The 19,000-nt window shown below is 36.8% G+C and overlaps 1 protein-coding gene across 1 annotated transcript; it reads left to right on the top strand.

Annotated features, from left to right (window-relative positions):
• Positions 1 to 4,668: 4,668 nt before the first annotated feature.
• On the top strand, positions 4,669 to 17,661 carry LOC149812234 (protein WEAK CHLOROPLAST MOVEMENT UNDER BLUE LIGHT 1-like). The gene is made up of 3 exons (XM_089993165.1): positions 4,669 to 4,834; positions 14,666 to 15,363; positions 15,583 to 17,661. The coding sequence occupies exons 2-3, from the start codon at positions 14,683 to 14,685 to the stop codon at positions 17,398 to 17,400; spliced, it is 2,499 nt and encodes an 832-aa protein (XP_089849291.1). The 5' UTR covers positions 4,669 to 4,834; positions 14,666 to 14,682; the 3' UTR covers positions 17,401 to 17,661.
• The last annotated feature ends 1,339 nt before the right edge of the window (positions 17,662 to 19,000 follow it).

Raw genomic sequence — 19,000 nt, forward strand, 5'->3', positions numbered from 1 at the left:
CCATTTACCCTAAATGCATTATTATTTTTTTTTTCATTGTTAGTGTTTTATACAGTTTTAAATGTATGTTAACTAATTAGTGTATAGCATGCAATCACATAGACATGCTATCAATTCTACAGATAACGATCCTCCAAAGTGATATATTATCAATTAATCAAGCCACGACACTTATAATACCTCTCTTCACGTATAAGCATAACATTCCTAGAGTAAATTATATTTTGAGAAACCTGAAATTCTACCTCAATTTTCTCAAAGCGTAGCATTTCATTATATTTTTTGCAACATATTATATGTATCCAATCATTATTCTCATTTCTACAACAAACACATTTATGATATAAGTTATATAATATGCTAACATTATGACATGATCAAGTATTAAGATTAACATGTAATATGTAGCATAATCCACATGCATCTTATTAAAAGCATCAAAAATATAGATTCCTAAGCATGTAATTTAGTCAATCTATTTGTATACATAAAATAATCAACATAGGCATATTTTTGTAACACATGAAATCATATCACAATATGCATTTATGAACAAGCTTGTATCTTATTTATCTAGGGATTTATTTGCAAATATTTTCTTACCTCAAATGCAAAAATCGATACCTCATCCTGCAGTCGAATCTCTTGTAGTAGTCGAATATGTTCATTACACAAAGACTCACTAAATTTACCAAATCGACATTTTATTTCTTTATAAAATTACCAAACTACCCTGTTTGAATATAGTCTATCAAACCTCATTTTCTAAGTTGTGTGTTTGGTCATAAAATCAGGACATACATATTCCTCTTTGTGTCTCAGTTTCAACTTACTAAACCTCATCCCATTCTAAGTTCAGAGTTCAGAGTTATACCCGTTCTACCAAAGTAGAACTAAGGCAAAACAATCATTTCACCTCTCAAGCGGGTTTAGATCTGAATAATAGGATTTAAGAGAGATCCAATCGACCATCTAGATCTGATTTCTTATTCTGAATTAGATCCATCCTGAATCTGTATCCTACAGGTCAAACCCAAAACAACTATATGTCTAATTTATTTGCTATCCTTAACCAGTATTTTTCTTCTTTTTTGATACACTAAACCTAACCTAGTTTGGGTCTAGTAAAAACTAAACCTAATTATTTCACTCCCTAACAAACTGTATCCAAATCTAATCTATTCTAGTTTGATTCTCAAACTTGATAATGATTCAATTTTTGTTTCATATACTGGATTCATATCTGGTATGATTAATCTTGATCTTGTTTATTCTGGGTTTGGTACCAAATGGACCCAAATCTGATATAATTTGGATTTGGTTTGAATTGGACCCAACCATGATCATTATGGGTTTGATCCGAACTGAATCCAAACCTGATCCCTTATGGGTTTGGTCCAACTGGATCCAAACCTGACCCAATTCATGATAGAAAATGAGAGTCACTGTCTCAGTTTTCTCCACATATATATTACTTTTATTTTTAACCATACTCGGTCCGGGACTCACCCAGACTAAGTTGGTCTGAGTGAAAACCCAACTGACTCAGTTCGGTTAAAACTCGGACCAAGCCAATCCATGACTTCCCAAACCAGGATAGAAAGCACGACTCTCTGTCTAGCCCCCTTTATTGACCAAACTCAGTCTAGGTGTAACCTAAACTGTGTTGGTCTATTATGCAGACCGAGACAGAGAAAGATCTCTCTGTCTCACCCTCACACTTGACCAGACTCAGTCTGGGTCGACCCATACATAGTCGGTCTGCTTGTTTACTGACCAAAAACTTGGGGGCATCATACCAGACTTAGTCTGGTTCAAACCGAATTGGTATGATTCTAACTTTTTTGGTCGAGATAGAACATTTCTGTTTCATTCCCCAACTTGACCATACTCAGTTTGGTTTTCACCAGACCCAATCAGTCTATTAGCAGATCAAGACAGAGTGCAACTCTTTGTCTCACTCCACATTTGATCGGACTTGGTCTAGGTGAACCCAGATCTAGTCGATCTTTTTGTGTACAAGGCCGAGAGCAAAAACTTTCTTTTTAGTTGGGTATTCTCCAACTGACCCAATTTTGCAGGACTTTTGGGTTTAGGTCTAAATTTCAAAACCATTAAAAAAATGGGTAAGTTTTAGATATGAAATGCAAACTTGGTTTTTATTTTAAAATTCTAACCATACAAATGTGATCTAGGTCCAACATCCGGACTCGTCTGATTTAAGAAATAAAAGTTTGTGATACAAAGATTTATTTATTAAAAATAACCGTATTATCCTTGCAAAATAAAACATTTTCATAAAAACCTCACCATTTGCCCAAATTCACCCGTATCCAAAATTTTGATTCTATTTTAAGATAATTTTTACTTTTTCACAAATATAACATGACCTTCGCAACTCATACTTGCGAATGTTCTAAAAATATGCAAACCTTCTTTTACTAAAAAAAGAAAATATAAAAGGACATTAGCAAATAGAGTCAGGTCTTCCCTACTCATGATTGTGAAAGTCCTCAAAATGTGCCAACCTCTTTTTGGGCTCATGTTTTTGTGATGAACAGTTTGCTTCATATGTACCTAAATTGCCAAGGAGCAGAAGTTGCACTTAAAGTGTTTGATGAAATACCTTCCCCAGATACTGTGAGTTACAACACAATTATTCGTGGGTGTTTTCTTAATGGGTTTGTTGAGTGTGCCCGTCAACTTTTCGAAGAGTTGTTCGAGAGGAATTTGGTCTCGTTGGTTACAAACAATTGGGATGTTACGGTGAAGTGCTAGTCACTCTACTTTCTGAATTTCTCTTAGTGGTTGATCGGCCTGATTGAAACATTTTGGCCACTGCTTTGTCAGCTTCTGCAAGTCCGTGCTCACTTGAATACAGAAGGCAGATTCATTCTTATGTTTTTAAGTTTGAAAGCTTAGCTATGAAATCGTTTGTTCTCAATGGCATTGTTCATATGTATGCCATGTGTGAAAGCCTACACGTTGGCCGCAGAATCTTTGATGTAATTGTTCAACAAGATGCTATTCCTTGGAATGCAGTGATTGCAGGATATGCAAGAATGAGTCTAGTGGAGGAAGCACAAAAGTTCTTGAGCAAAATGCCTTACAAAGATGTTATCTCATGGTTTGCTCTAATTTCTGGTTGTTTGCAAAATGGGTGCTAAGTGCTGCTAGTGTTTAGAGAGATGAGAACTACTAGTGTAAGACCAAACAAGGTTACTGTTGTTAGCGTGTTGTCACCTTGATCGAAGTTCTTAAGGGAAAGAAGTTCCATGTTTATGTTATCAAGTGCAGGTTGGACTATACCACAGATGAAAAAACAAGGCTCTGAGCCAAATGATGCCACTCTCGTAAGCTTAATATCAGGATGTACAGACTTGTCAGCATTGCATCAAGGCAAGTCGCTTCGTGCATACATGCACAAGAAGGGGATTGAGCTGAACTGCAATCTTGGTACTGCAGTTGTGGATATGTATGCTCGTTGTGGAAGCATAGAGACTGCAATTGGACAGGAGGACATTCACAATTGTAGGACCGCACAGGCATTGTGTACAAAAATGTGCTATTTTACAAGGACAATACAATCATTTTCTATTTAGTAGAGCTGGGCAATGGGCATACCTGGCCCGGCCCGGCCTTTGGTAGGTTACCCTCCATGCATGTGTGTGTACGGGTAAATGAACCAAACATAGGGTGTTCAAGCTTGGCTCGTTTCTTTGCAAAAAGCCTGAACTAAATGAATCCAGCATGAGCAAGTTTGTTTGCAAAAAGAAATTAAAAATTTAACCTAAGCCTACTAAGCCAAACTCAAAGTAGCTCGTTTACAAAAAAAATATTTTTTTTCCAAACTTGTAAGCAATAGAATTTAAATTCTAAACTTATTGATTGCAAGCCAAACACTTCAACTTCAACCATCTTTATTCTATAACATTATATACTTATTTATTTATTAATAAACGCGCCTATATGAGCCGAACCGAAACAAAACATTGGTTGTTCATGCTCGAGCATGTCTAGCCTACTTCACAAGTTTGAACAAGCCCTTTATTAGCCTAGCCATGAGCCCATCACGTTTCCCAGTCCTACTTATTGGCTCATTTTGGCCTGCTGAATTGAGGGCCAAGCCTAGGCCCTTTTCTGCGCATGCCAGAGACCAAAATTCATATTTTCAATACTTTAATTCGATTTTCAAGAAAAAATCTCTTATATGTAATCTGGATGGGACACTTTTTTAGGAAATATGTGAACTGGAATCCGAATATGATAAAAACAAAACAGCAAATTTGAATTATAAAAAAATTTAGATTCGCTCTTGCAAATAACCCAAAAAAAGGAAAAAAACGAGGACAATCCTGTCATTCTTGAAAAAGCTACGGCTTGTCCCCCCAACGGAAAAATCTCACTAGGGTGATGACGTGGCAGTTTGGGGGTCGGGAAGGACGGGGTCAAAACGAGAGACAGAACGATGCATTTCTGTCGCAAATATTTAAGCAAAAAATCAATTTAAATTATTATAGAAATTAAGTAAAATAATAAAATGTAAAAAACATAATAATAAAGCGGTTCCAGACTTTCCGGTTGTCCCCGTTACGGAAGAAATTTAAATCAATTACAGATAATAAATAAACATAGAATAAATAAAGGAAAAGAAAGTCAGATCGACGCAGCCATTGTGTGACGATTATAAAATTTTGAGCTCCGCTCTCCCCATTTTTCTATTTTTAATTTCCGAATTATATTTTTTTGATTTATTCCTTTCGCCCTTAAGATTGTTCCTTTCAGACAAAATCGTCGAGGTGGGTCGCTTTGGCTCTTCCGGGAAGAATTTCGGGTAATTTTACGGTTTTTTTTCTTGTGATTTCTTCCTCTGTTTTTCTGATTTGCTCTTTGTGAGTGTTTTCGTCTGAATTGATGGCGAAATTTAGGGGGGGGGGGGGTTTATTTGAACGAAGGATCCAAATCTCTCTCTCTCTCTCTCTCTCTCTCTCTCTCTCTCTCCTTTTGTGATGTATATATTTTTTCCTGGATTAAATCTCCAAATTGGGGTTTTAATTCCCGAGGAAATCGTTCTCTTGGCGCGGGTTATCGATTTTGAATTCTATGTTTTTGATTCTGGATCTGTGATCGGTATTTGGATGAATTTTGCGGTTTTCTTTCATTTTGTCTTGGTGGATAGTGGGATGTTTGGGGTTTTCTCGCTATTTTCTGGTGGTAAATGTTGAAATTGGGTGGGATTTGCTTGTGGTTAGGGTTTGTTTTTGTTCCGCGCATGGAATTAAGGTAAGAATTAGGGTTTTGCATTGCGTTGTCTGGAATTTGGGTGCTAGAGGAGGTCAAGTGAACGTTGGTGCCTGGTGAAGAACGAAGATTATGGGCATTTGCAGTGAAGTTATATGTGTGCTTTTTTTGTGTGTGTTGTGTTAGTTTCTGTGATGTTTTGTAACGTTGAATTAAGCGTGCGAGGTTTTGAAGGTTCGTTTATTATCTTGTCGAGTTTTTGATTGTTTTTTTATCCGAAATGAGTGAGGTGGCTTTTGAGTTACAACCGCCTTTCAATTGATACTTTTATGGTTATCCACCTTCTTTGTTATGAATTGTGCTGACTGTTATCTATGCTCTATTGGGTAGTTTTGTTCCTGGTGAGTTCTTTTTCAGAAATCTTGTCTCTTTTATTTAGCATTTTAAGAGAGTTCACTTGTGCAGCCCTTTTTCTCCAACATCCTGTATCATTTTTATTAAGGTTTCAGTTTTTTATTTTTCTTTTCAATTTAAAGTTTTTTGTTCAGGAAATGGTGGAAACCAAAATCTTGTTTTGGTTTGTCAAAGTACCAAGCTATTGAATTCCTTCCAGTTTGACTTGAAATTTATGCCCTCAAAGAGCATACAACTAGTATGGCAGTTCTTTGTGAGGATGTGGCTTCAAAGTGCTTCCTTTGCAAAACAGTAAATAACTTCAATGTTTTTCTTTCCTCTTGATATCGTGGAAGAACTGAGGCATGATTAAGAATTTTTTATCTTTGCATGTTTTACTGACAAAAATATTTTGTAAAGTAGTGCCATTAGTTGCTGCTATATTGATCAGATGTGTCCATGTTCAAACCTTACTTGAAAGCAATATAATAGTCACTTTTCTTTGTGTTTATAGTTCTTGTGTCATGCTTAAATATTATATCTATGGGTTGTGCTTGGCTCTTAGCCAGTGAATAGTGTTCTTGTCAAGTTCTTTGTCATCATGATTCATGATGCTCCTTTTATGCTTGGAATTGTGATTTGCGTTTTTTCCCCTCTGTACAAAGAAATTGAACTACCTTTAGGTGAAGCTGTCTTCAGAGGTGTACCATTGCTTATGTACATCAATAAGCTTGCACATGGTGAAAGCACAATTTTAGAATCCAAGATATAGTTTCATACCATGTCTGCATGTCATTGAGGAAGCAAACTTGTGCTGATAAAAAATATAACTTGAGAAAAAAGAAAAGAAAAAAGAAAACATTGTCTTTGGCAGCAGGTGATGATTGTAGAAAAGCATATGATGTCTTTCATCATCTATTTCTGTTAGGCAATATGCCTGAGGATTTTTTTAATTCACCGATCTTTTCATTTTGGAAGTAGACATTTCAAATATCGATAGATGTATATTTTGTTTTAAACTATAATTTAAATATCCTATAATTTTTGCTAGATTAATCAAATATTAAACTCGTTGAGCATAATTTTACAGCACTTTGATTGGTGAATATGCCAATGTGCCATAGGAAATTTCAGAGCAATCCCAAGGTTTGTATTATGTAGGGAAGCCCAAAGCGCACAGTATTCTCATGACCTGCAGCTTAATGAAATGCTTTCCAAGAAATGGATTTCTTTTATTACTGGAGTGATATATTGTTATTCTTGGTGCATTCATTGTGGCATTTGCATGTAACTTTCACTTTCAGTAGTTCTTTTCAGAATTCAAGATTGAGGGATTTTTCTCATATATCCCAATGTCACCTGCAGTAACTTGTCCATGCTTCACAGACATGTGTGCACACACACATGCATGTGATAGTGTGTGTGTGATAGTTGTAAGGAAATGAGAGCCTTTAAATACAAACAAGAATATCCACCAAATATCCAAAATGGACATGCACAAAGAGGGCCACAAGGGGCACACTCACAAAACCCACAAAGGGCACACAAGTAAGGCTCAATATAAAAAAATATAATCTTTATTCAAAGAGTTCATAAGTATGCAAAAAGCATACTGCAAATAAGGGGAACATCCCTATTTATATACAATAGAGGGAGAGGAAATGAGAGAATAAAGAGAGGGAAAAAGAAGACCTTCTATTCGGTCAAACTAGCCGCTAGACCTAGTCTAACAGCTAGAATAGCTAGCTGTTAGACCAGCTCTAACGGTTAGTCCAGTTAGCCATGTGTTGACTGTTTACAAAATAAATAAATAAAAAATAGAAATAGAAAAAAAGTATATATTTTATATATACATATATATATATATGTATATGTATACATACATATGTATGTATACGATGCACATATATATAATATAATATATATAAAATGTATTTATATATTTTAATACTCCCTCTCAAACTTACGATTTAATGACCGAAAGTTTGCCTAAAAAAAAGTGAAACCTAAGAACTGAGAGGTTTGGTAAAGAAGTCTATCAACTGGTACTCTAATGTAACATAGGGCAGATCAATTTGCCATGTAAATACTCCTCTCGCAGGTAGTGACAATCCATTTCGATATGTTTGGTGTGCTTGCGAAACGTACGGTTGCTGGCAATATAGATCACACTTTTGTTGTCACAATACATTTTTTAGGCTTTTGTTACTTGAATTCTCATATCTGCCAGCAATCTCATTAGCCAAACTACCTACATCGTGGTAGTAGCCATGATTCGGTATTCAACTTCCGTAGATGAAAGAGAGACGTGTTGCTTCTTGCACTACCACAAAATTAGGGATTCACCTAAAAATACACAAAACCTGTAGTTGAGTGCCTGTTGTTGGGATCACCTCCCGAGTCAGCATCAAATAAGCAATTAAATCTAATGTAGATGAAAAAGATAAGAAGAGGCCTTTAGAGATATAAATTTTAATATATCTAATAATTTGTATAATGTCTCCCATGTGAACATAAGTGAGATCATGTTGAAATTCACTAGATGTGTGTACGTGTTCTATATCAACTCTAGTAATGAAAATGTAAGAGAGTGCTCCGATAAGTTATTTGTAGGGAGTTGGATCTTCAAGAGGTTCTCCATCATGGATTCTCATTTTGACATTGATAACCTCAAGAGTATCTACTTTCTGTAATTTCTCCATCATCTGTAATTTCAAACCTGAAAATAATATCACAAGTAAATTAGACTGAGACAACAAATACCCTCTAGGAGAAGAAGCAACTTCAATTCCTAGAAAGTATCGTAAGAAACCCAAATCAATCATTTCAAAATTTTTTTTTAGCAGTTTTTAATATTTTCAACTCCATGTTTGTCTCTTCCAGTGATGATCTTGTTGTCCACATACAAAAGAAGGATAATAATACATGCATTAGTTTTCTTAACAAATAAAGTTGTATCGGTCAAACAAGATCTAAAGCCAATATCTAACATAACCTTACTAAACTTGTCATACCATGCTTTTGGTGCTTGTTTTAAACCATAAAGTGTTTTATTTAAATTGCAACCTGTAAGTTTCTTGCCATGTGGAATGTCTTGAAGTATCCAAGTTTTGGCTTTTTCTAAGGCTTCTAACTCTATCCTCACGGCTTCTACCTATTCGAAATGTCCCTTAGCTTGAGCATAGGTTCAGGGTTCTACATAGTAATGAATTAACGCAATAGATGCTTGGTACTTAAGAAAAGGATTCATAAGACACAAACTTTTTAGGTCGCTTGGAGGTCCTAGATGATCTTCTTGATTGCACTTCATGTTAATTTTCAATATCAGATTATTTTTCAAGTGCATATGGAGCTTTATGAACATTGCGTCTAGAGTATTGCAAGTAATTTTTGTCACCATAGGATTGCTCTTCACTAATCACATCATTTCTAAATTCAATATCATGATCAAGATCATATTCGCAATCACAAGCTATGTCACATAGGTGCAGGTGCGAGTGAGGGTGCGACGATACAACACTTTAAAAAAAGTTGGGTGTGGGGGGTGCGGGAGGGATATATATAAAAAACTTCGGATAGACCTGGCTATGTATACCTAGACTAATTCAAACCTGGGTTTACTTTGATCCAGGTCTGAATCCGACTAAGTCAAAGCAAACCCAACAAACCCAGGTCCAATTCAGACCTAGGTTTGCTTTGATGTCAAAATAGGTCCAATTCAAATCTGGGTTGCTTTGACCTAAGTCTGAATCAGACTTGGGTCTAAACAAATTCGACTGAACTGGGTCAGCTTTGACATAGGTCTGATTCAGACCTATGTTGAAACTGATCTGGATCAGGTCTGACCCAAGTTTGAATAATTTAGACCCGACTTTACCCATGTCTTATCATAACACCTAGTTTGTGCCAGGTGTTATGAAAGACATTAGAAAAAAGAAAAAAGAAAAAACATGAGAAAGAGAGAAATAAAGAAACAAATTCGGATCCGAATTTGGCCTAGGTCTGAATGGACCTAAATAAGACTTGGATCCATTCATACCTTATCATAACACCCGGTTTGCACCAGGTGTTATAAAAGACTTTCGAGTCTTCAACATTAGATGGAGAGAGAGAGAACTCTGTCGGGTACCCCGCTGCCACTGCCTGTGAAGGAGGAGGAGCAGGATCTCTCCCTCCAACACCGACAAAAGAAGAAGAGGAAGAGAGGAAGCCAGGTACGCATGCCCCCCTTCTCCTCTCTCTCTCTCCACCACTTTCTTCATCTATTTCTTCCCTCTCCCTGGTTTTATTTTCACCCTCTCTCCTCTCTCTAATTTCCCCTATTCCTCTTTTTGGTTTTCCCTCTTGTTTTCCAAAACAGAGAAAGGGGGAAGAGGGGAACCGAGAGAGAGGGAAATCGAGAGGGGAGAAGACGAGAGAGAAGGGTGAAGACGAAACGGCGTGTGGGTAGGCAACCCTCTCTCTCTGATGTGTTTGTTGCATCGAGTGTGGCACCCATGTCGCATCATGTTGACGCGAGTGCAAGGGCCCTTTTGCCGAGTCCCTATGACATAGATCACAAGTATCAATATCATGCTTTGAAACAAAATCTAACAAAAAGGAATACTCAGTTACTTCCTTAGACTTTTTAAAATCAAAGAAACTTTCCTTTTCTAAAAATGATACATTTCTTGAAACATATATTTTTTCACTATAAAAATCAAAACACATATAACCTTTTTTATTACCTGCATAACAAAAAAATGTACAAGGAATAGCATGAGGAGAAAGTTTGTCATTTTTGTTAGTAAGAACAAAACATTTGTATTCAAAACTCTTAATCTAGAATAATTAGGGATTAATTTAAAGAGTTTTTCAACAGGAGATACGTTTAAAGCGGCTTCGGCCCAAAAAAATTTAGGAACATGACTTGCAATAAGTAAAGTTCTTAAAGTTTCTTTGATGTGCCTATATTTTCTTTCAGCTAAGTCATTTTGTTGTAGTGTGTGTCAACAAGATCTTTGATGTACAATGTCATGTAAATTAATATAATCTTTAAATTTTTTTGATAAAAACTCTACCCTTGAATCAGTGCGAAAGATAGAAATGTTATCATTAAATCTATTTTTGACTAAGTTATGAATTTTGAAAATGCATGAAAACTTCATATTTATGTTTAAGGATGTAGATCCAAGTATATCTAGCATATCCACCTTTAAACATGATTGGTGTTGAACCCCGTACATCCGAATAAACTAACTCAAGTGACCTAGTAGAGATGAAAGTTCTTTCATGAAATGGTATTTTCTTCATTTTGTCAAGAATATAATCATTACAATTAAAATTGTCAATATTACAAAACATTTCAAACTTGGAAAATAGGAAATTTTTGATACATTGGGATGTTCTAATCTTTTATGACATAAGTCTAAATCTAATTTTTAGACATTGCAACAAAAGATATTCATGGGTATTTCAAAAAAAATCCATGTAGTAGAGGCTTCCTTCTCTATCGCCTTCCTCAATCAGTTTCCCTGACTGACGATCCTGCACCCAACAACCATTAGATGAGGAGATATTACACCCACGGTCCAGAATTTTAGAGAGATAAAAGATTTAATTTAAGTTTGAAAATATATCTTATTTTTTTAATTATTTTTTTTTTTAATTTTAAAAAGTTTTCTTAAAATTTTCTATTTCTTTGATTTCAATAGATATATCATTGACAGTGAAGACATTAAGCACACTGGAGTAAGTGCAACATTTAGATAAAATATCAAAATTGAGGGTCATATGAAATGATGCACCGGAATCAATAAGCCAAGGAGATTTACCAGGATTAGAGTAGGATGAGACCGTGGCTTCGGTTGAAGGAGATGATCCTCTAAGGAGAGGTTGAAGTGCTTTCACCAATTGTGAAAAAGACATAGCTCCAACATAAGTATCTTGTGGGTTGCTTACGTCCTTATCTTCTTGTGGTGGACCAATCAAAACCACCTTATTTTTCTTTTTCTTTTTTAATTTAGGGCACAAGGGCTTAATATGTCCTGGTTCATGGCAATAGTGACATATAATTTTCCGTTTGTTGTCATACTCATTGTCTTGTCTCTCAAAATGAGGTGGTTTGTAAGTGCGAGTATAGGTTCCCGGCCTAGATATGGCCAAAACAGAATCACCATCATTTTTTTGTGAATGCTTCTTCAACCTATTATCCTCCATACTTAATTCGTCTATAGTATCAACAATAGAGAAAACTTTTTCTCTATATAAAAGAGTCGACTTAGTGGTTTCGAATTCAGGTCTAAATCCATTTATGAATTGGTAAAAATGCTCCATGTCAATTTGCTTTTGCTGGATCTCGATGTCCAAAGGGCAATGCCACTTTGGTTTAAGAAGAGCTAATCCGAAAGAGCATTATAGTACTCCCTAATGCTCGAGTCATGGTACAAGACTTGTCTTGAAGATTGCACACATGTGCAATATCTTTAAGGGAATATATTTTTTTAAGATAGTCTCATGCATCATTAGCATGTTCAAATTTTGCAAGACTAAAACATTTTTTTATGTCTATGCTATTGATAAGCTAAGAAATAATTTTTGCATGTCTCATTCTTCATTCTTTCTATTTTTTCTCATAGTCGTATATAACTTTGGTTATTTCTCCATCTGAAAGAGTCACTTCCTTTCCGTTCTCCATTTTGGTGAGAGTTAACTTAGGCTCCGGATTAGATCCATCTACTAATTCCCACAATCCCTTGCCCCAAATGTGGTGCTTTATAATTGAAGACCGCATTACATAATTAGTATCATTAAGTTTGATGGGCATGACAATGACACTTTCCTTATCTTCGATGATTGCAAATAAGAGTAGAGGAGAGTGTGTGAGACAAAGAGAGATAGATGTAGAGAATGAGCACGTCCACTTGAGCACCACAAACACTTTGAGAAGCAATCGGCGAACACCCAAACAAAGAATCAAATCAATCTTCAAAGAGATATTCGAACATGAACACACGAGCATGTGGTTGTTAATCATCGTTGATCAAGAGCACTAGCTCTGATACCATGAAAGGAAATGAGAGCCTTCAAATACAAACAAGAATGTTCACCAAAGATCCAAAATGGACAAGCACAAAGAGGGCCACAAAGGGCACACACAAGGAAGGTTCAATATAAAAAAATATTATCTTTATTCAAAGTGTTCATAAGTATGCAAGAAACATACTTCAAATAAGGGGAACACCCCTATTTATATACAAGAGAGGGAGAGGAAATGAGAGAGTAAAGAGAGGGAAGAAGATGACCTTCTAGGCTTCTAGCCGTTAGTCCATCTCTAACGGCTAGTCTAGTCTGCCATGTGTTGACTGTTTGCCAAATAAATAAATAAAAAATAAAGAAATAGAAGAAAAGAAAGTATATATATATACATACATATATGTACACATACATATGTATGTATACAACACGCATATAAATGTATTTACATATTTTAACAATAGTCCCAAATATTAGTCATATTTTGAATTTATCACAATAAATTCACAAACCATGAAAATCATGACCGATTCAATTTATCGCCATTGTCATGTTCCTAATGTGATGTTAATCTGATGTTTTTGTTTCTAAATTTTTTGCGATCTTGTAATTATTCTTATTTTCTGTCTTTGATATATTTTTTATGTTTACCAAAATTTTTAATTTAAAAAACTCATAAGAATTTCCTTGCTGAGAAAATTTCTGAAACCAAGATTCATTACTATGATATACATGCATACGTGTTGCTGCAATATCTTGGGCCCTAAATGGATGCTTTCTACCTCTATTGAATCTGGATTGCTATAGTGATTCCACACAAAAATCACACTCACCAAAGGTAATTAATTTTATAAAAGGAGAAAAACCACACTATCTGTACTTTGGAAATGTAATATTTTAATTTAATTTTGTTGTAAAATTTACTAAAATTTCATGTAATGGTGTTCTAGTCAATGGGTTTACAGTACATCTCTATCACAATGCATAAAAAAATCTGGTTTGAATCATGATTAGGCATATGTTATCCAGGTGTCTGATGATATTCCTATGCTTTCATGTAACATGGAAATATCAGAGAGTACATCCAAAGATAAAAACAGAGGGAAAAGAAGATACAAAGAATCTTAATGAGGGTTATGACTTGCAATGCGTCAGGCTACCACTAATATTAGTGCTAGGCATATGCTTATGCATTTTATTATTTCATGTTGAGATCGCAGCAACCTGGAGTGCACCACATTACCTATCCCAACAACCTGATGCTTGGTATGCCAGAGCATTACCAGCAAACTTTCACTAATGGCCTTATTTTCTGTTGTAGGCTTTTGATCCTGATTAGACCAAGTTAAAACTACACAGTAACAGAAAAACTTATTAGCTGGAAATAAATTCATCAAACACCATGCTTCGTGTAATTAGAATTTCTTGTAAGATCATTTCCTCAAAGAAAAAGAAAAAGAAAACATTTCTAGTGAGATTGTAGTTATAATTTATATTTGGGGCATTCAGGTTCAATCATAATATGTGATTGTCAAGGCTGGGTTTTTTTCAAAGTTCCAGCATTCACGTCGTGTATAATATTTTCTGAAGATAATAATCTTACTAGTCAATGTTACTTTGTCTGTTTCTGGATTAGTATGATTTTCATGAAATTGACAGATGGGAGGCCAATTCCTTATATTTGACTGCTTGTTCATAATTGGTGCTATTATTGGCTTAAGCCTTGAAATGTGCCTATAGTTGTTTTACTTGGATTGTGCTTCAAGTGTGAGTATCACAAAGTCCTGTTTTTTATTTAATTAATGTTTTTTGTGAAAATGATATTTTTTCATCAAAATCTTGGGCATGGATAGAGAAAATTAGAAGTTGCTTAGAAACATCAGTACTTGACACCTAAAATAAGAAAGCAATAGCTTGTTTGTATTCCTGCTGCTCCATGCATTTAATAGTTCACAGGCCGACATCTTAAATTATTTCCAGGCTGCAGGCAGTGTTTAAGTGACTGTCTTTCTTGTAGATTACAAGTGCAAGGAAATGGAAGAAAAAAAGAATGAGAGGTCTCCAATTAGTGCGTCCATTGCCCCTTCATTACCATCTCAAGAATTACCATCTCAAGAATACTCTAGTGTCCACTCTGCAGCTTCAGATATTCCAGTGATTAATGGCGCAAAAATGCATGAGGAAATGGTTGTAAAAGAATATGAGGTATCATCCTCAGAAGCCATGCCTGATATCCTGGTACTGGATCTTGATGGAGCTAAGTTGGCATTGCCCGTGGAAGAAAAAAAGCCTTTCGTTGAGGACCATGTGACAGAAAACTTGGACGAATGTAATACTGTATTGACTCAAACTTCAGATAACAATAAACCCGAGGTGAACACCAATTCTCAGCAACTTGAAGAGGAAGGAGGTGGTGGTATTATTCTAAATGGTCTTCATGGAGATGATGTGATGCCATCTATAATCTCAAAAGAAGCAGGAGCTACAAAGGATCATTCTACTGTCATTGAAAGTCGGCTCTTACTCCGAGAAGAGATTGTAATTAGGAAATCTGAAACTTCAGAAGCCTTTAGTCTGTCCTCCAGCAATGTGAAGCAGGTGAAGGTGCACAGGGCTCTTGTTGATACTGCAGCACCTTTTGAATCTGTGAGGGAAGCTGTGACCAAGTTTGGAGGCATTGTTGATTGGAAAGCCCATAAAATGAGGACGATGGAGGTGTGCATGAAATCTTTGTTTTGCTAGTTTCATTTGCTTGATTTGCCACATTTCATGGATTTTTGTTACAGCCATGATGCATTTTTTTTAGTTGCTAGTTCTTTTGGTTTTTAATCAAAAGTAAATGTGGTTTTTTTATTTTTAGATTCCACTTACATATAGTAACTATTTTATTATTATCATTGAGAATGTTTTCTTTGGCTTCTTTTGATGCATCAGAGGCACCGGCTTGTGGAGCTTGAGCTTTTGAAGGTGCAAAAGGAAGTTCCTGAATGCAAGAAGGAATTGGAAATTGCTGAAAATGCAAAGGCACAAGTACTACAGAAGCTTGACAGCGCCCATAGACTAATTGAAGAACTAAAAGTGAGTTTAGAGAAAGCACAAACTGAAGAGGAGCAGGCAAAACAAGACTCTCAGTTTGCTCGAATGCGTGTTGAAGAAATTAAGCAAGGGATTGCTGATGAAGCTAGTGTTGCTGCCAAAGCTCAGTTGGACGCTGCAAAAGCCAGGCATGAAGCAGCACTCATTGAGCTGAAGTTGGTGAAGGACGAACTGGGAGTTCTCAAAAGCGAGCATCTTGCATTGATTGAGGAGAAGGACAAAGCTGTCATGAAAGCTGAGGACGCAATATCTGCATCCAAGGAAATAGAAAAGACAGTTGAAGAACTGACTTTAGAGTTGATAACTACAAACGAATCTCTGGAGTTGGCCCATGCATCCCATTTGGAGCTGGAAGAGCAGAAGGTTGCTGCAGCCTTGGCTAGAGAACAAGTGGACCTCAAACAGGAAAAGGAAATGAAGATGGCAGAAGAAGAAACACAGAGGCTGACCGAGCAGCTTTCAGCATCCAATGATCTCAAGGCAAAGTTAGAAACTGCATCATCGTTGCTGCTCAATTTGAAGGCTGAATTGGCAGCTTATATGGAAGCTAAACTGGATTCAGAAATCTGTAATGTTGAAGAAGAAAAAAACCCGACTATGGAGCTAGAAGAAGCAAAGCAGGCTCAGAGAGCTACGCTTGCTGCTCTCTCTTTGACAACGGAGTTGGAGGAAGTCAGGGTTAAAGTTGAAAAAGCAAGAGAGGAATTGAATTGCCTGAGAGTTGCAGCTGTGTCGCTCAAATCAGAGCTGGAAGGGGAAAAGTCAGCACTTGCCACTATTAGACAGAGAGAGGGAATAGCGACAGTTACAGTTTCAGCTCTTGAAGCAGAAATTGCCAAGACAAAGTCAGAGCTTGAAGCAGTTCAAATAAGGGAGAAAGAAATAAGAGAGAGAATGGTGGAATTGCCCAAGGCACTGCAGCAAGCTGCTCAAGAAGCAGATCAGGCCAAGTTATTGGCTCAGTCTGCACGGGAGGATTTACGCAGGGTGAAGGAAGATGCAGAATTGGCCAAGGCTGGTGCAAGTACAGCAGAGAGCCGACTGCATGCAGCACTGAAAGAGATTGAGGCAGCCAAGGCGTCAGAGAGGTTAGCGTTGGCAGCAATCAAAGCACTTCATGAAAGTGAGACTTCTTCAAGCGTGCTGGATGAGCAATCTGGGGTGTCTCTATCTTTGGAGCAATACTATGAACTCAGTAAGAAAGCACACGAGGCTGAGGAACTTGCCAATGCCAGGGTGTTAGCTGCCATATCTGAAATAGATGCAGCCAAGGAGGCTGAGGCACATAGCTTGGAGAAGTTAGAGGCAGCAAACCAGGAGCTGAGCGCAAAGAGGGAGGCGTTAAGGGTGGCAAAAGAGAAGGCAGAACTTGCAAAGGAAGGGAAATTGGGGGTGGAGCAGGAACTAAGGAAATGGAGAGCAGAACTTGAGCAGAGAAGGAAGGCAAACGACTCTGCTTCTGGGGTTGTAAATCCTGCTGGAGGCAGCCCAAGGAGTACTGAGCAGAGGAAGGTAGTCATAAACTCTGATGGAGATCAAGACTCCAAGGTGTCGGAAAACAATGTGGAGAACGCTAACCCTGACCCCCAAATGAAAAAGAAGAAAAAGTCTCTGTTCCCTAAGCTTATCATGTTATTGACCAGGAAAAAGAAGTAGCTGCTGGGGCATCTGCAACCTTGTTGTAATTACATTGTGGTTTTAGACCGCTGCTTCTCTCTTCCATATACCTTTGTCCCCTCCCCCCTTCTCCCCCATTGGTGTAAAATAATTTTCTGCACATCATGCTTTTCTGGAAGATGAGGCATTTCATTTGTACGGTTCCGATGAAATCCATCAATGTTGATTATCACAATCTGGATTTGTGTTCTACCTGTAATAATTGAGTTTATAAAATTTTCATGAAGGATTTGTGCTGCACAATAACACAGTTTATACTGTAAATGAATCAACTTGCTGCATCCTCAAATGCGCATGCTCGTGCACATGAGCGTGTTTGCCTGTGTAGTCGTATGAGTTTACACAGAACTCAACTTGATTGTTCTCTCAAACATTCTGCTACATGTCAACTTTATGGAGTCAGGTGACGGAAGTGTGTGTGTGTGTTTGTTTTCTTTGCCTACTTAAATGCATAGAGCTTTGGCATGGATGACATCCATGTAAAGCTGGGTGTACCCGGGTGAGACATCACAAGTTCGAAACCCACAGGTGTGCATCCCTTGCAGCGAGGCTAAAGCTGGGTGTAGTCCCTCTTGGGCAAGGGAGACCTGGGGTTCTTAGATAATTGAGCTTGCGACTGAATGAGATGGTTTTTCCTTTGTTTTGCCAGAATTGTCGAGAACAAATACTGTCAAATGTAATACCAAGTCTGGAATTCAATTTTTTATTTTTTTACAAACAGCTAAATCTTCCAAAAGAAAAAGATGGTCAAGATAACTAAAAAGTCACATATTTTAGGGGTTTATTTTTCTTGAATGTGGGTTTCGAGATCTCTGCGTAATTACTTCTTGTTGAATGCCGTTGTTGCAATTCAAGTACTAAGATTATAATTAGAGATGTGAATGGATTGGGTATGACTGGATTCTGACCTATACCGGTTCCTATAGAGTCAGGGTTTGGTTACAAAGAAGGAGGTCCGATTAACTATCCTGGTCAGGCCCATGAGGTCCAATTATTAAATGGGATGGGTATAGTTTATGAAATTTTATACCAAACTTTTGTCCGACCCGAGTTCCGATTAAGATCCACAAATTTTTAATGTACAAAACTTTAAAAAATATCTTATTTTACCAGGTATGGATCAGGTCTGGTTTATGTAATTCTTATCAGATCCGGGTATGGTTTTTCTTATGAAAAATCAGATGGGACCTGAATCTGGATCCAATACCGCATCACTTTGTTGGATCTAGGTTTGGACTCACCTATTTTACAAGAGATCTGACCCGTTAAAACCCTTAATTATAATAATTGTTGTTCATGGTGGGTATTCATGTAGCATGAAAGCGATTTCTCAGCCATTTTAAAATTTTCCTTGTATTTCTCATGTCTAGAATCTCATTTCTGCTGCCACATGGTGACATTGCAAAGGTACACAGTTCTGCGGTATCCTTTCTCTCTCCGTGCCTTCTCTTCTTTAGGTTACTAGAATTGATCCCATGATCTTAAGGTTTTTTCTAAAATACTCCCTCAATTATGGATGATACCCAAAAACATTCTGCCTTATTTGATCTTCCAATCATCCTTACATTTCAAAAATGTT

The sequence above is a fragment of the Nuphar pumila genome, chromosome 17, assembly GCF_984573655.1.
Source record: "Nuphar pumila chromosome 17, dmNupPumi1.hap1.1, whole genome shotgun sequence".
In the NCBI taxonomy this organism is placed as follows: Eukaryota; Viridiplantae; Streptophyta; class Magnoliopsida; order Nymphaeales; family Nymphaeaceae; genus Nuphar; species Nuphar pumila.